This window comes from Opisthocomus hoazin, unplaced genomic scaffold, assembly GCF_030867145.1.
Source record: "Opisthocomus hoazin isolate bOpiHoa1 unplaced genomic scaffold, bOpiHoa1.hap1 HAP1_SCAFFOLD_128, whole genome shotgun sequence".
Lineage (NCBI taxonomy): Eukaryota > Metazoa > Chordata > Aves > Opisthocomiformes > Opisthocomidae > Opisthocomus > Opisthocomus hoazin.
In genome coordinates this window covers 84,198-100,155 of record NW_027448968.1, presented here as the reverse complement: position 1 = coordinate 100,155, position 15,958 = coordinate 84,198, and the positions used below count along the sequence as shown (strand labels likewise).

General features: G+C 53.1%; 1 protein-coding gene across 1 annotated transcript; it reads right to left on the bottom strand.

Moving 5' to 3' along the window:
- Positions 1-9,930: 9,930 nt before the first annotated feature.
- On the bottom strand, positions 9,931-14,661 carry LOC142359952 (ubiquitin carboxyl-terminal hydrolase 42-like). The gene is given in 12 exon segments (XM_075412279.1): positions 9,931-9,949; positions 10,049-10,156; positions 11,157-11,257; positions 11,461-11,601; positions 11,936-12,047; positions 12,281-12,363; positions 12,899-12,969; positions 13,127-13,194; positions 13,342-13,444; positions 13,520-13,630; positions 14,053-14,253; positions 14,454-14,661. Coding segments are annotated over 12 exon segments (1,326 nt in total).
- Between the last annotated feature and the right edge of the window lie 1,297 nt (positions 14,662-15,958).

Sequence of the window (15,958 nt, the reverse complement as noted above, 5' to 3'; positions counted from 1 at the left end):
CTCAAAGTGGTTTTTAGCAGCCCATTGTACTGCTCGATCTTTCCAGAGGCTGGTGCATGGTAGGGGATGTGATACACCCACTCGACACCGTGTTCTTTGGCCCAGGTGTCTATGAGGCTGTTACGAAAGTGAGTCCCGTTGTCCGACTCAGTTCTTTCGGGAGTGCCATGTCGCTACAGGACTTGTTTTTCCAGGCCCAGGATGGTATTGCGGGTGGTGGCATGGGGCACAGGGTAGGTTCCCAGCCATCCGGTGGTGGCCTCCACCATTGTGAGCACATAGCGCTTGCCTTGGTGGGTTTGTGGCAGTGTGATGTAGTCAGTCTGCCAAGCCTCCCCGTATTTATATTTTAGCCATCGTCCTTCATACCACTGAGGCTTTACCCGCTTGGCTTGCTTGATTGCAGCGCATGTGTCACATTCATGGATAACCTGTGCGATGGTGTCCATGGTCAAGTCCACCCCTCGGTCACGAGCCCATCGGTATGTTGCATCTCTTCCTTGGTGGCCCGAGGTGTCATGGGCCCACCGAGCTATAAAGAGTTCACCCTTATGTTGCCAGTCCAGATCCACCTGAGCCACTTCAATCTTAGCAGCCTGATCTACCTGGTGGTTGTTTTGATGTTCTTCAGTGGCACGACTCCTAGGGACATGGGCGTCCACGTGACGGACTTTTACAGCCAACTGCTCCAGACGGGCAGCAATATCTTGCCACAATGGGGCAGCCCAGATAGGTTTGCCTCTGCGCTGCCAGTTGTTCTTCTTCCATTGCTGCAGCCACCCCCACAAGGCATTGGCCACCATTCAAGAGTCGGTGTAAAGATAGAGCACTGGCCAATTCTCTCGACTGGCGATGTCTAAAGCCAGCTGGATGGCTTTCACCTCTGCAAACTGGCTTGACTCACCTTCTCCCTTGGCCGTTTCCACGACTTGTAGTGTAGGGCTCCATACAGCAGCCTTCCACCTCCGCTGCTTCCCCACAATGTGACAGGACCCATCCGTGAACAGGGCATACTGTTTCTTATCTTCTGGCAGCTGGTTATACAGTGGGGCCTCTTCAGCACGTGTCACCTCCTCCTCTGGCGATGCTCCAAAATCTTTGCCTTCTGGCCAGTCCATGATTACCTCCAGAATTCCTGGGCGACTGGGGTTTCCCATTCGGGCGTGCTGGGTGATCAGAGCGACCCACTTACTCCACGTAGCATCGGTGGCATGATGCATAGAGGGGACCCTCTCTTTGAACATCCAGCCCAGGACCGGCAATCGTGGTGCTAGGAGGAGCTGTGCTTCAGTGCCGACCACTTCTGAAGCAGCCCGAATGCCTTCATATGCTGCCAGAATCTCTTTTTCAGTGGGAGTCTAGCGGGCCTCGGATCCTTTGTATCCCCGGCTCCAAAACCCCAGGGGTCGACCTCGAGTCTCCCCTGGTGCTTTCTGCCAGAGACTCCAGGTTGGGCCATTCTCCCCGGCTGCGGTGTAGAACACATTTTTAGCATCTTGCCCTGACCGGACTGGACCAAGGGCTACGGCATGAACTATCTCCCGTTTAATCTGTTCAAATGCCTGTCGTTGCTCAGGGCCCCATTCAAAATCATTCTTCTTCCGGGTTACGTGGTACAGAGGACTCACAATTTGGCTGTAATTTGGGATGTGCATCCTGCAAAAACCCACAACACCCAGGAAGGCCTGTGCTTTCTTTTTGCTGGTTAGTGGAGACATAGCTGCTATTTTGTTGGTGACATCCATTGGGATTTGACGGCGCCCATCCTGCCATTTTATTCCCCAAAACTGGATCTCTTGCGCAGGTCCCTTGACTTTACTTCATTTAATGGTGAAACCGGCTTTCAGAAGGATCTGAACTATTTTCTCCCCTTTCTCAAAAACTTCCTCTGCGGTGTTACCCCGTACAATGATGTCGTCGATGTACTGCAGATGTTCTGGAGCTTCACCCTTTTCCAGTGCAGTCTGGATTAGTCCATGGCAAATGGTGGGACTGTGTTTCCACCCCTGGGGCAGTCGATTCCAGGTGTACTGGACGCCCCTCCAGGTGAAAGCAAACTGTGGCCTGCAGTCTGCTGCCAAAGGGATGGAGAAGAATGCATTAGCGATGTCAATTATCGCATACCACTTGGCTGCCTTTGACTCCAGCTGATATTGAAGTTCTAGCATGTCTGGCACGGCAGCACTCAGCGGTGGTGTGACTTCATTGAGGCCACGGTAGTCTATTGTCAGTCTCCACTCTCCAGCAGATTTTCTCACTGGCCATATGGGACTATTAAAGGGTGAGCGAGTTTTGGTGATCAGTCCTTGACTCTCCAGCTGGCGGATCAGCTGATGAATGGGGAGAAGGGAGTCTCGGTTGGTACGATACTGTCGCCGGTGCACCGTTGTGGTCGCGATGGGTACCTGTTGTTCTTCAGCCCTCAGCAGCCCCACAATGGAAGGATCCTCCGAGAGACCAGGCAAGATGGACAGCTGTTTAATTTCTTCCGTCTCCACAGCAGCTATGCCAAAAGCCCACCGATACCCCTTCGGGTCCTTGAAATAGCCTGTCCGAAGATAGTCTATCCCAAGGATGCACGGAGCCTCAGGGCCAGTTACAATGGGGTGCTTCTGCCAGTCCTGCCCAGTGAGGCTCACTTCAGCCTCCAGTACACTCAGCTCTTGGGACACCCCTGTCACTCCCGAAATGCAAATGGACTCTGACCCTTTGAACTCTGATGGCATTAAAGTACACTGTGCACCAGTGTCCACTAGAGCTTTATACTCTTGTGGATCTGACGTGCCAGGCCACCGAATCCACACCGACCAATAAACGCGGTTGTCCCTTTCCTCCACCTGGCTGGAGGCAGGGCCTCTCTAATCCTGGTCAGAGAAATTGCTGCTCACCTGCTGTAAAAATGACTTGGAGATCCCTTCCAGAGGATCGGAATCAAGATCAAACTGTCTGCCTGGTCTGGAGAGCTGGCTGCTGGAAAGTGGAGCGGCATTTTTCCTAACAGAATCCCCTTTCGTGACTGTTTTACCTCGCAACTCACGCACTCGTGCCTCTAGACTTGAGGTGGGTTTTCCATCCCACTTCCTCATGTCCTCTCCGTGGTCATGCAGGTAGAACCACAGGGTGCCCCGTGGTGTATAGCCTCTGTATTCCCTCTCCTGAGCAGAGAAACGCTTGCCCCTAATAGCTGAGACAGTGGCCCGTACAGGTGGGGAGTAGGACATACTCTGTTCGAGTCACTGGACCTTCTGGGACAATTTATTCACAGCTGAGACAAGGGAGGAAGAGAGACTTTCCTCATATTGCCGGAGTCTGACAGCCACCTCATCCACTGTTGGTGCCTCTTTACCTTTCCAGTTTACAACTGCCAGTGAGTTGGCATATGAGGAGGGTGCGCTCCGCACAAACTTCCTCCACATAGATACTGTGCACTGGACTTCATCTGGGTCTGTGGGTAACTGGTCATCGTCTGGTTCATTATAAACCAGCTCCTGCACAGCTAATTCCCTCAAGTACTGAATACCCCTCTCCATATTGGTGCACTTGCCAGGGTAGCATACAAAATCGTCACTGAAGGGGTACCTCTCCCTCATGCCTGGCAGAAGTCTCCTCCAGAGGCTGAGGACTTGTTCCTTCTTCCCAATGGCCTTGTCAATGCCCCCATCCCTGGCCAGGGATCCCAGCTGCTTGGCTTCCTTGCCCTCTAACTCCAAGCTGCTGGCCCCGTTATCCCAGCACCGCAGCAGCCAGGTGACAATGTGCTTGCCAGGGTGGAGGCTGAAATCTTTCCGCATGTCTCACAGCTTGCCTAGGGACAGGGACCGGGTGATGATCTCTGTCTCTGTCTCCCGCGGTGACCCTGGCTCATCGTCATCCCTCCTGGAGCGATCTGCTCTCTTTGCATCTTTCTTTAGTTTTAGAGGGGCGACCGCTACCGTCACAGGTTGGTTATTTGGCTCAGCTGCAATGCCTGCGGCTGGAGCTGGGGCTGCAGCAACTGCTGTGCCTGCCGGGGAAACCGAGGCAGACCCTGCAGCTGTGGCAGCGACAGAGCCAGTCAGGGGCGCTGTGACTGCCTGCTGGGCTGGAGGGGCTGCAGGGCCGGCTGGGGGGGCAGCGCCAGTCGCAGCGCCTGCCTCTTCGTTTCCCCCCCTTTCCCCTTTAAGGCACTGAACAGTGTTGAACATGGCTCGGTAGGCATGGGCCAGACCCCAGCACGTTGTTGTGATTTGTGTCTCTCTGGAGTTCCCAGGGTGGCAGCACACTTTTTGAAGATATTTTACTAGATTGTCCGGATTCTGCACTTGTTCAGGGGTGAGTTTAAAAAACATCGGGGGTGCCCACTGCCCTAGACATCTGCCCATGCTGTCCCAGCCACTCACAGCTATCCAGCCCTGGGGCAGGTCTCTGCACAATGTTGTTAACTACTTGTTTAACCTTAAACAAGACCCAAAACCCATTCAGGAGGCAGAACAAAAGGAGAGTGCTGCGCTGAGCATCCCACGGGTACTCGAAATTCTCAAAAGCTGTTAGGACCAGCCTGAGGGAGAGAGGGGGGGCGAAAGAGTGGGGGAAGGTATCCCCTTCAGTTTTCCCCACAGGCTGGGTTTGATTATTAACAAATTCTAAGACATAGGATCCAACGTATGGAAATGATCGCAGTGCCGCAAGCAAATACAAGCCTAGTTTCATGCACAGTGATGTTATCATGTCATAAGTCGATATCATACAGTACAGCAAAATCATCATCTTGGTCCTTTTCCCCGAGGTAATGAACAGCACGGCAACAAACAGATACAGCAAGTAAGGATTCAAATACCACAACCATCTGATCAAAGTCAGAAACATTTTTTACTGGCGACTATTTAACTAACACAATAAATGTGCATAACAAAATTTAAGAAAGCTGTTTTAACACACACTGCTCAGCCCTGCCGTTATCCCCGTCCCATGCTTGGGCACCAATTTAAGGTTCTGGTTTCGGCTGCAGCCAGCAACAAAAGCGCCACGCGGCCGCCCCTCCCCCTGCCGGTGTGCAGATGAGATTGGAAAGAAACAGGCAGAAACTGGTGGGTCGGGATAAGGGCAGTTTAACAGAACAGCAAACAAAGGGAACAGTAACAACAACGATACAGATAAGGGGAATACACAGAACAAACCGCACGACCCAGAGAGAGAGAGAGAGCCGTTCTCCCAGACCACACCGCTGCTGAGCCCTCCTGAGCCGCGAGTGAGTTCCTGCCGCGCCGACCCCCCCCACCGGAACCCAGCATGATGGCACATGGTATGGAATACCCGGCTCTGTTTGGCCAGGTTGGGGTTGGGTCAGCCCACCCGGCTGTACCCCTTCCTGGATTCTGGTGAAAATTAACCCTGTCCTGGCCAAACCCAGGACACACTGTCGCCTAGTTAGAAGACACTTAGGAAGCAGCCTCAGGAGAGAAGGTGGAGATGCTGGTGCTGCAACTGCTCCTCCCCAGACCTGGATATGGACCTGGACCTCCTCGGCACCATGAAAAATTTTAGAAAGACTGACAGAATCACGAGTGTTAGCCTGACTAGCAACTTCCAGCATAACTACAGGTCTTTGAAAAGAAGAAAAAGTGAGATGTGAGGTTTAGCTGCTCAAAGGAAAAGGGCCAAACTTGTGGAAGGAAAACCAAACCAAACAAAAAAGGCAATCAGGAAGCTGGAAAACTGAGTAACCTGATCTAGTTGAAGATGTCCCTGCTCACTGCAGGGAGGTTGGGCTAGATGACCTCTAAATGTCCCTTCCAACCCAAAGCGTGCTATGATTCTGTGATTCTAAACATCCCACCCACAGCCTGGATATCTGGATAGCTAAGGTCTTACTAGAGTGGACAGAGAAACAATGGCTATAGTATGTGAGAGGTACCAAATGGCTCATCTGACCCATGAGTCTGGTTTGGGTGACAAACAGCAGTGCCTACAGCCTCCAGTTCATGAGGAAGCAGAGGGCAGCTGCTCACACTGCCAGGCCTTGACCCAGCACTGACAGGACCACACCAGGATGCTCATCTCTCCATCCCAAATGTCCGAATTTTTTTTTTCCTAAAGTTGTTACCATGGTAATCATTGCCTGATATGATATTACAGGTGTTGTTACACAGGTGCTGGTGGCCTGGCAAGATACTTTCGGATACCTGTTAGGTTGATTAGGGTTTGAGTTCAGGTTTGCTTTAGAATTGGAGTTAGATTTAGGTTAGGGTTAGATTCCGAGTCATGGTTCCAGTCGATTTAGGGTTAGGCTTCAGGTTGAGGTTGGTGTTTGTTTAGGATTAATAAAGGTTCAGATGAGGGTTATGGTTACAGTTGAGGTTTATGATTACCACTGGGATAGAGCTAGGGTTGGGTAAGGGTTAGCGTAAGATTTAAGATAAAAAGTTTAGTTTAGGGTTAGGACAGCAATTCTTTGTCTTCCCAACTTACCATGAACATCCCCCCTTCCTCCTTCTTTCCCCAGTGGTTGTTGCTGAGCACAACATCACATGATATGGAATATCTCTGTGGTCAGCTGGGGTCAGCTGTCCCGGCTGTGTCCCCTTCCAACTTTTTGTGCATCCCCAGCCTACACCCTGACCAAACAGTGTGAGAGGCAGAAAAGGCCTTGACACTGTGCAGACACTGTTTAGCCATAGCTAAAACATCCCTGCATTGTTAACATTGTTTTGGTCACAAATCCAAAGCATGGCATCACGCGGCTGCTATGAAGAAGATTAACTCCACCCCAGCCAGACCCAGTACACCTCATTTCCTGATCCATGGCATTGCTGGTAGCAGCTCTGTCTTATTCCCCACTCATTTCATATCAACCATCTGCAATACAAGTATGGGCACCAAATAAACTCCTCTGGCATACTTTCACAAGTACTTCGACCTCAAAGAGCACATGTCCAAGATATTATTTCCTAGCTGGTGTTTTTAGAGTCCATGCTTGGTGAACAGAGAAACCTGGTCATCCTCGGAGGATGAGATGGAAAGCAGGTCCATGGAGATTCAGTATGTCCAAAGAGAAGCTGGAGAGTCAGTGAAGGAGACAGAGTCTGGATCATGTGCTGGTTTGGGCTGGGATAGAATGGATCCTCTTCCTAGGAGCTTGTATCATGCTATGGTTTGGATTTGTGATGAAAACAGTGCTGACAGCACACCACTGTTTTAGTTATTGCTGAACAGTGCTTACACAGCGTCAAGGCGTTTTCTATGCCTCAGATTGCCCAGCCAGTGAGTAGACTGTATCTGGGCAAGAAGTTGGGAGTTTCTCACTATTCCCTTCCGATTCTCTCACCCATCCCACTGGTGGGGAGTGAGTGAGTGGCTGTGTGGGGCTGAGCTTCCTGCCAGGGTTAAACCACACAGTCCCTTTTGGCACCCAAGTTGGGGGTCAAAGCTTGAAGATAAGGACAGACTGGACTGGAGTTTGCTGGACTAAATTTATGACTGTTCTTTATGACAGGTTTCTGTGCTTGCCATGGGTCTTCCTTGCCTCACTGTATATTTGAGTCTAGTGCTCGTTAGGGGCTGCTTTGTGCTTTTGCTGTTTACTGTACTTGTAATCATCTTGCTCTGCTGTGTCTGGGAACATTTTGGTAACAGCACTGGCCATGCGCCTGGGCTGGCAGATGGCCGGGGCATCGCTACCATTCCTGTGCTGCTGCACTGAAGAGACTGGAACTCCGCTGTGAACTGGAGTCACAGGGACTGTGAGCTGTGGATAAGCCCTTGTGGGAGCAGGACACTCTGAAGTGGCTGTGGCTGTGGCTCTGTCCATACCACAGCAGGTCTACCTCTGCAGGGACTGCGGGCCAAGAATAAGTCAGTGCTGGAGAAGGTACACCTCAAATTACCGGGGGCTGTGATAAGTCCATGCAGCAGTAGGTACACCTTGAAACATCAGCGGCTATGCGTAAGGCCACCTTGATGGGTGCTGTCGTGGAAGGACACAGGCTGTGTCGTGGGCAGTGGCAGGCAGGATGAGGACGGGGGGATGTCCCCTGTGTGACGGAGCAGCTCAGATATCGGGAGGATATCTCTCCTCAAGGACAGGGGCCGCAGGCTGCGTTAGCTTGTGTGAGTGAGGATGTGCAGAGGCCATGGAACATCTCCAGGGACGGAGCTCCACCAGCTCCCAGGGCAGCCTGTGCCGCCGCTCGTCACCGGCACAGTACCCGTTGCCCTTTGCTTCGCTGAGCTGCACGAGTTCCCGGCCAGCCCGTCTCTCCATCCTGCCCAGGTCTCCTGGCATGGCGGCACCATCCCCTGGCCTGTGCCGCTCCTCCCTGTCCGGTGCCATCTGCCGCCTTGCTGTGGGTGCGCTCGGCCCCACCATCCAGACCCCAGTGCAGGGAGGTGTTAACTGGATCGGGCCCATGCCTGGCCCTGGGTGGCACCAGCAGCCACCGGCCTTGCCCTGCGCTCGGTGCCACGGAGCAGCACTCTCGGGCCTGGCCGTCCAGCCCGGGATCAGCGCCCCTCGCTGCCGGCTCATCCAGCCCTTGTCTGCTCAGGGGACATGAAATCCGTACTAAAAAGAAGAGAACGTGTGATGGGCACATGCAAGCACACAGCTTTCAACATCCCAGGACACAACCCTCCCACGCTGGCTATTTCCACCAATTCCCCCAAAGCCTACAGAGAAGAAACACCCCACAACCTCACAGGCAAGGCCAGCAAGTGCTTTTAATTCCACCTTTGGCTTTCCTTCCCCTTGTTTCCAAAGGAGTGCTGTTTTTGCAAGGTGATCCCAAAGGCTGAACACGGATTAAAGCTCTTCCTTGAGGGACCCATGGGCAGGCGGTCAGAGTTGTCCGAGTCTCAGCAAGGTCTCTCTGAGCTCCTCTTGGCCAGAGGCAGCCCTGGGAGGAGGGACAGGGTGGGCTGCTGGTGTCCTTCGTGCAGCTTGTTCCCTGCTGGGGGCACTTTTGGTGTTTCCTGGATTCCTCCTCCTCTGCGGCACTGCAGAAGTCAAATGCTGTGCTCCTCCCCCATGCAGGGTCACAATCTGCCCCTGTCCCCACCGCAGTGCCCTGAGTGTTAGTCCAGCTTGCTTCTCCTGGGGCACTGAAGCCATACTCCTCCTCCTCCCTGCTGAGGGGTCATGGTCCATGATATCCACGAATCGCCTGTGGAGATTATAGCCCCGCCGCGGGGATCTGCTCCACTCTCTCTGCGTCAGCAGGGTTTGCTCCTGAGCAGCCTTGTCCGTGGCAGCCTGCCTGCACCTGGCGTTGGAGGGCCCTGCAGCTGCATTGTCCCTTGGGGCTCGGTCACGATGTGGACGGCTTCCTCTTCTCCTCCTTATTCTCCATGCGGAGTGGTGGCAGTCCATGCGCTTCATGAACCGGCTGTGCAGACCATGGCCCTGACACAGGGACCTGCTCTGGTCTCCCTGCCCTGGCAGGGTTTGCTCCAAAGCAGCGCTGGGGGCGGGACCTGACTCGGAGCTGCTGTTGGAGGGCCTCGGAGCTGCCTTGTCCCTGGCAGTGTGGTCATGATGTTGAGGACTAGTTCTCCTCCTCCCTCTTGAGGGTTCGTAGTCCGTAGTGTCCCCGACCCAGCTGCGGAGATCTTTACCCCACTGCGGGGGTCTGCTCTGGGCCCTCTCCCTGGCACCGCTGCTCTGGCCACAGGCAGCAGGGGTGCATCCATGCTCCTCTTTGCCGCTGTCCTGTGTCCCGGTCTGCAGCACGCGGTTGCACGGCTGACTGCAGACCGAGAACACATCTTTCCTTCCAAACACCATCCTCGCACAGCTGCAGGAGGAGCCATGCGACCACGAGCCCACGCCGGAGGTGATACTGAGGCTGCCTGGAATGATGGGGCAGGACCAGCCTGCAGACACCTCCCGTGCGCCTGCCCGGGTGAGCTGGCTGCGGCTGGCTGGTGTAGAGGAGCTGCTGTCCTCCGGAGAGTCCTTCATGCCCACCGCCACGTCCTGCAAAGGGAGCAGTGAAAAGGTGAAAAGGTCCTCCTGAAAGGACCAGTACAGCAAGGAACCCCTAGAACCTCTGTCAGGGGACAGCCAAGGGCCTACCAAAGGCTCTCCTGGAGGGCTGCAAAGGCACTAAGGCCAACAGCGACAATAGGGATGGACCTCGGTGGGATGCTTTGGGAGGCAGCAGTGTTGCAGCTGTCAAAGCAGCTGCAGTGCGTGAGGGAAAAGAGAGCAAGGCCAGGATTCCAGGGAACAATCCACCGTCCATCTGGTGCCCTGATCCACCTCCCCAGAGTTACCTTATTTTGATGAGGCAGACCCTCTGTCCTCACAGAAACCACCTGCTTGCTGCCGGCTGCCCACTGACTGAGGAAAGCCCGGGCATGTGATGGTGCTGGTGAAGGAGAAGTCCTTTCTCCAGTTCTCAAATCAGAGCACCTGGAGAAAAAAAGAGGGATCTCCATTTAGAGCTGTTCTTGCAGCCTCCCCTGGGGTTCAGTCATTTTCTTGGAGCAGTTTCCACGACAAAGAGCAGAGATAACCAAGACTACCAATGGGAAATTCGATTGGGGTCTGCCCACCAGGGCTGACCCCGTTAGAGTAAGACCATGTCTTCACACCCCTTACAGCCTCCATTTCACAGAATCACAGAATCATCAAATGGTTTGGGTCGGAAGGAATCATCCAGATCCCACTCCCCTGCCACGGGCAGGGAAAGCTCCCACTCGATCAGGATATTTAAAGTCCTGTCCTGCCTGGCCTGGAGCACTTCCAGGGATGGAGCATCCACAGCTCCTCTGGGCAACCTCTGCCAGTGTCTCACCACCCTCACCATAAATAATTTCTTCCTAAGATCTAACTGAAACCTGCCCTCCTTCAGTTTGAAACCATTACCCCTCGTCCTATCACTACGCTTCCTGATGAAGAGTCCCTCCCCATCTCTCCTGCAGGCCCCCTGCAAGTCCTCTTCTCTACACTGGCCAGCTGCAGACAGCAGACAGGGAGCAGTGTGCAGCAGGGCAGCAGGCTGCAGCCCAGGGAGGAAAGATAATGATTGATGTGGGGTAGGTCAGATTCAAGAGAACTGACTGATGCCGGCAGTAATTGTCTTCTGTGAGAGAAAGAGAAACACGCGGAGGATGAGGAGAAAACCAGCAAAAGTGGGAAAGGAAACATATTCTAAACAGATTTGATTGCTTGTTATTACCTGACATAAAACAGCAGATAAGCTTGCTGCCAGAGGACTTCCTTGATGTCACAAAGAACCACAGACGTATCGTTCATCATGTACCACAGCCCATTGCTGGCCTGCAAAGAAAGGATATCTGGAGATGAACTGCATGGCTTCTTAACAAAAAACCGGCAGAAAACTGCGGAACCAAGAGTACATCAAAACAAATCCAATCCAGACCGTAAGCAGCCGGGAACCTTGGCTACCAGTAACACTGCTGTGAAAGTTTATCTTTCCCAGCACGCGTTTTTCCCTTGTTAGGAAGGAAATTGCTCTTTACCTTTGCACAGCAGAAATAGTGCCCTGAATAAGAGCTGCCACCAGCATGCACCAGCACAGCATATAAGGAGTAGAGCAGAGGTTCTCCAGTGATCTGAGACATGTATGGGCGAAGATCCAAGTACTCTGGATATTTCACAACCTACGGAGAGACCGAGGGGGCTCAGAAATGGTCCTGACACACTGCAGGAAAGAGCCTTCCAAGACTAAAGGCTGGAGGTGTAGAAATACATCTTTGGGGATCACGGCAACTTGCTTTTCCCTAAAGCAACATGTAATGCTTTGGGTGGCAGGAAACTGCTCTCGGCCAAAGCAGCTCTGCTGGAGCAGAGCACGTGCTTGTCTTCCCACGGGAACTCCCCTCTCCCCGGCAGGGAAAGGGAAAAACTCAACATGACCAACTTGTGAAAGAGAGTACTGCTTTGGGAAATCTCCTGCTCCGGGCAGAGAAAGCTGCACCCCAGCTGCGCACACACCTTGGTAATCTTCTCGCCGGTGAAAGCTTCAAACCTCTTCAGACACAGCGTGAGAACCTTGGGCGGCCGATGGATTGTAAACACCTTGGAGGCGGCAACTCTCTTGTCACACCTTGAAACCAAGCACAGAGCCACGTGCTGAAATGCACCCTGACAGGCACCCTTTTTTCCCCCCAGAAAGCCAGACAAGCTGCCACGTCTCGCACAACCTTACGCTGTTTTAAGGCTATTCAGTGCCATCAGGCCACATAAAAACCAGCTGCAACTCATTATTGTGCAAGCTCGGTGACACACAACACCTTTGGGCAGGATCTAGCCTTAAGCTGTCGTCAGTAATCATCTTACTTGCTGCATTTAAAGCAGTTTTCGCCTTCCAGCTTCTCCGGTTTCACAAAGTCCTCCAGAGCTGCGGGGACAGAGGAGGCTGCCTGGAGGAGTGAGAAAGGAGAGTGGTCAGCTGAGGGAAGCGCCCTCACCCAAACACTTACTAGCAGCTCACACAAAAACCTGGCTAGAAGAGGCTGAGGAGACCGACCGTGAACCCACAAGAGGTGTCCAGAAGGAGGCCAAAAGAGGGGATGAAGCTGAACATTCCCCTCATTTCCCAGGGATTCCCGGGGCTCTCAAGAACCACCTCTCTGTGGCACTGCACAGGGTCATCAATAACGGAACCAACACAGCCCATCAGGGTAGAAGTCAGATGGGTGTTTAGGGAGGGCAGAGGGAACAAGGATGAGAGCACGTCAAGGGTGCAGAGGGGATAATTCGTCCTTGTCCAGCCTAAAGCCAGCACCTCAAGCAGACACAGCCAATGTCTCCCCAGAAGGGCACCCTCCATTCCACCTCCCACCCACCACCAAGCTCTGCTGCGGTCGCAGTATATTTTTTTCAGCCAACTGTGTTTACTCTGGAAAGCTAACAGGGCCTTGGGACCTCCTGAAGCACAATTCCAAACCCTCTTACTTTGATATCCAAAGGAACATCCAGGAAGGCCTCGTAGGAGTCAGAAACCGATTTGCAGCTCAAGCACGTGACTGGAAGGCAAAGCGAAATGTTCAGCGATCGGGGAAGCTGACTGTCTGTGCCTGTTTCCATCGTACCAGCTACGCCCGTCACACAAATAGCTGATTGTCACCGGCAGACAGAAGGGCACAGACAGTTCCAAGGGGAGCACCAGTTGTGGAAAAGTACCTCTGGATCTCAGGAAGCCCCCAAATATTTGATGGATGACGGTAGTTGATTGGGAAGAGCTGTCCAAGCTGGAAATAAATGGTAAGGCAGAGAGTTATCTCCTCCAAGGGTTTTGATTTGTCTGAGACACCTGGGAGTAGGTTTTCCTGGATGGCACTACATCAAGGAGTCCAAAGGGCTCGGGAACATTGAAAAGCTAATTTGCTTGTGCTTACTTGCCGCTTTCACACAGACAAGCTCTCTGCATGGCATCGACAGTGTAGCGCAAGAACTCGTGGGCGTCTTCCTGTCTGCCAAGCTGGAAATGTTCTCCTGTTCCTAAGAAAGAAGAAATGAGTAGTTGTCTCCTACAAGAATGGAAGAACGCAAGTCAAGGCACCTGAAATGACTTACATGTGATGACACTGATGATAACCCAAGGGTGGATGGCCCTGGCTGAGTAATGCAGGACCATGTTCACGTGCGCTTCCATTCTGCACATGATGCACCAGGCTTGCTGGCGACCTGAAGGGGGACAGAGGGAAGCAAGCTTCTCAGGGGAGCAAAATATCCATCGCGCTGGGAAACCTCGTGGAGAGCTTGAAGTTCTAAGAACATTCTTACTCCCAAGGAGCCAAGGTCCCAACAAGCCTGGGACATTTGAGTGCTTGAGGGATGCGAAACTGACAGAAGTTGTATGTGCAATAAGCAAAGAGAGTTGAACTTGCACGAATAGGGACCAAGACCCAGGGCTAGAAAGAGCTGCCTTGCTGAAGATGAACACACCTAGAGACCAGAAGCAGCTTCTAGGCTTGAGTGTTCAAAGAACACCAGCTCAGGGGGCTGACAAAGAAGGGCTGCTTTTCTCCCAAACCACATTCCAGTTTCTGGGAATCCTTGGGAAGCACCCAATGGATTTACAAGGAGCTGTTTGCAGAGGTACTCACACGCCTGGCTGTGCTCCCGAGAGAGCAGGTAGTTGGCCAGCGGGGCTGTGTATGTCAGGCACTGCAGGACGGAGTTGAGGAAGCATGTATTGTACAGGTTATGGAGTCCTGCTCCAGGCCCCTGCCTTCGCTGCCAGCTCAGGCAAATCTTCTCCGAGGGAAAGAGGATCCTTTGTGATGGAGCCATTCCCTCGTCGGTGACTGCAGGGAAAATACATTTGAAAAGAGATGAGGCAATTTGCTTGCATGAAAGCATATTTTCAAAGTCAGGTTCTGTACAGGAGCACCCAGGACACCCAGCTCTAAACTCCAGCACAGAAACTTCAGGGGAAGCCACACACTGGCATTGAAATTGAATGGTCAAGAAACAGTTTTGGCAAATAGTCTGTTCCCCTGCTTACTTTCCCAAAAGGCCAGCAAACCCACACGCTGAGTTCGGTGCCTCTGGCTACCTCCCTTTCCCTCTAGAGTCTTGCATTTGATTATCAGATCAAGTCTTCCCTTGTCCTGATTGCAACGTGATGAAAACAAGCAAGTGCCTAGCACAAGGTAACCCTGCTGATGGCAGATGTCTCTACGAGCAATGTCGTCATTCAAAGTCTTGTACATAGTAGCAGAGGAGTGACCAAAATATTTTCCTGTGTCTAATCCAAAGCACCTGGGTAAGTCTGGCTGCTGATAAACATCCCCCCCCCCAGTGCAACCCACAAAACAGCGTCTGCCGTGCAGACTGGTTCAGTGGTGCTTGTAACCGCTGCAGAGCTGCAGGTGGGTGGCCCTGCTGTCCCTGTCAGAGGACTGTAGTCGAAAGCAATCACCAGGGCCCTTTTGAGATGCTGCGTTGAGTGTCACCTACTCTGAAGAGGACCTGCTTCTTGCCTGTGGGCAGCGTCAGCAGCAGAGCCCTCTGCCTCTCCAGCCCACACTGTCCCACCCTGTATGCAGAAGTGACCGACTTTTGGCCACTACTTTTACAGCTGCCTTTGTCGTGCTCCTTTTTTGGCTCCCTTTCTACCACATCAGTCAAGGTGGGCAGCTCAGTGTTCTAGACCGAGCTCAAAGCCTCACCCCCTACTTCCCTATTCTAGGATATGGCAGGGAAATAAGAATTAGCAAACAGGAACTCTACCCATAGCTCACATCTGGCCAGTCTATAAAAGTGTAGTGGCTCAGCCTACAGCACGGAAGGTATACAACAGCCTATACTTTTACCCCATATCTACCTGCACTAAGATCTGTCCCGAAAGTCAAATCATAATTACCTGTGAAAGAGGATGGAAGTTGAGGAGAAGTGCGCAGGAAGCGATCAGTGGTTGGAAGAAAGCAGCCTCGCAAAGGAAGGAGCCGAGTGATCCCGAAGGCCAGCTCAGCCCAACTGACGTTTGCTGGCTCGCTTTCCAGGACCCCAAGCCCTGACCAGGTGAGCTCACAAGCACCGGGCGGGTGCCGCATCTCTGCCCCTTTGTGACATGGGGCTGCATGGCAACGCGTCCCCTCGGGGACACCCGGCCACCACAGCCAGCCACCTCCCCACACTTCCCCACGCGCTGCTGGCGAAGGGCTGTTCGTCCCATCTCTTCCCCAAGCTGCACCAGCCAGGTGAATAAAACCCTACCCGGGGCCACAAGCGTGCCTGTTCCCAGCTTTGGCTGGCACACTTGGGCTGCTGAGGGCTTCTCTTCCCCTCTGGCCAGGTACAGGAGTCTGTGAGACTCGTGCAGCAATGCACCTGGGCTCTTACAGGTTCACTTCCAATGATACAGACATGGGCGGACTCTGAAGCAGTGCTGCCAAAGAAACACTTTCAGCCCCTGCCCTGGGCTGACCTTGGCTGGCTGCCCGGCCCCCCCGCCAGCTGCCCTCTCGCCCTGGAGCTCCAAAAAATGTTTGTGGGCAGCTTCTGAGC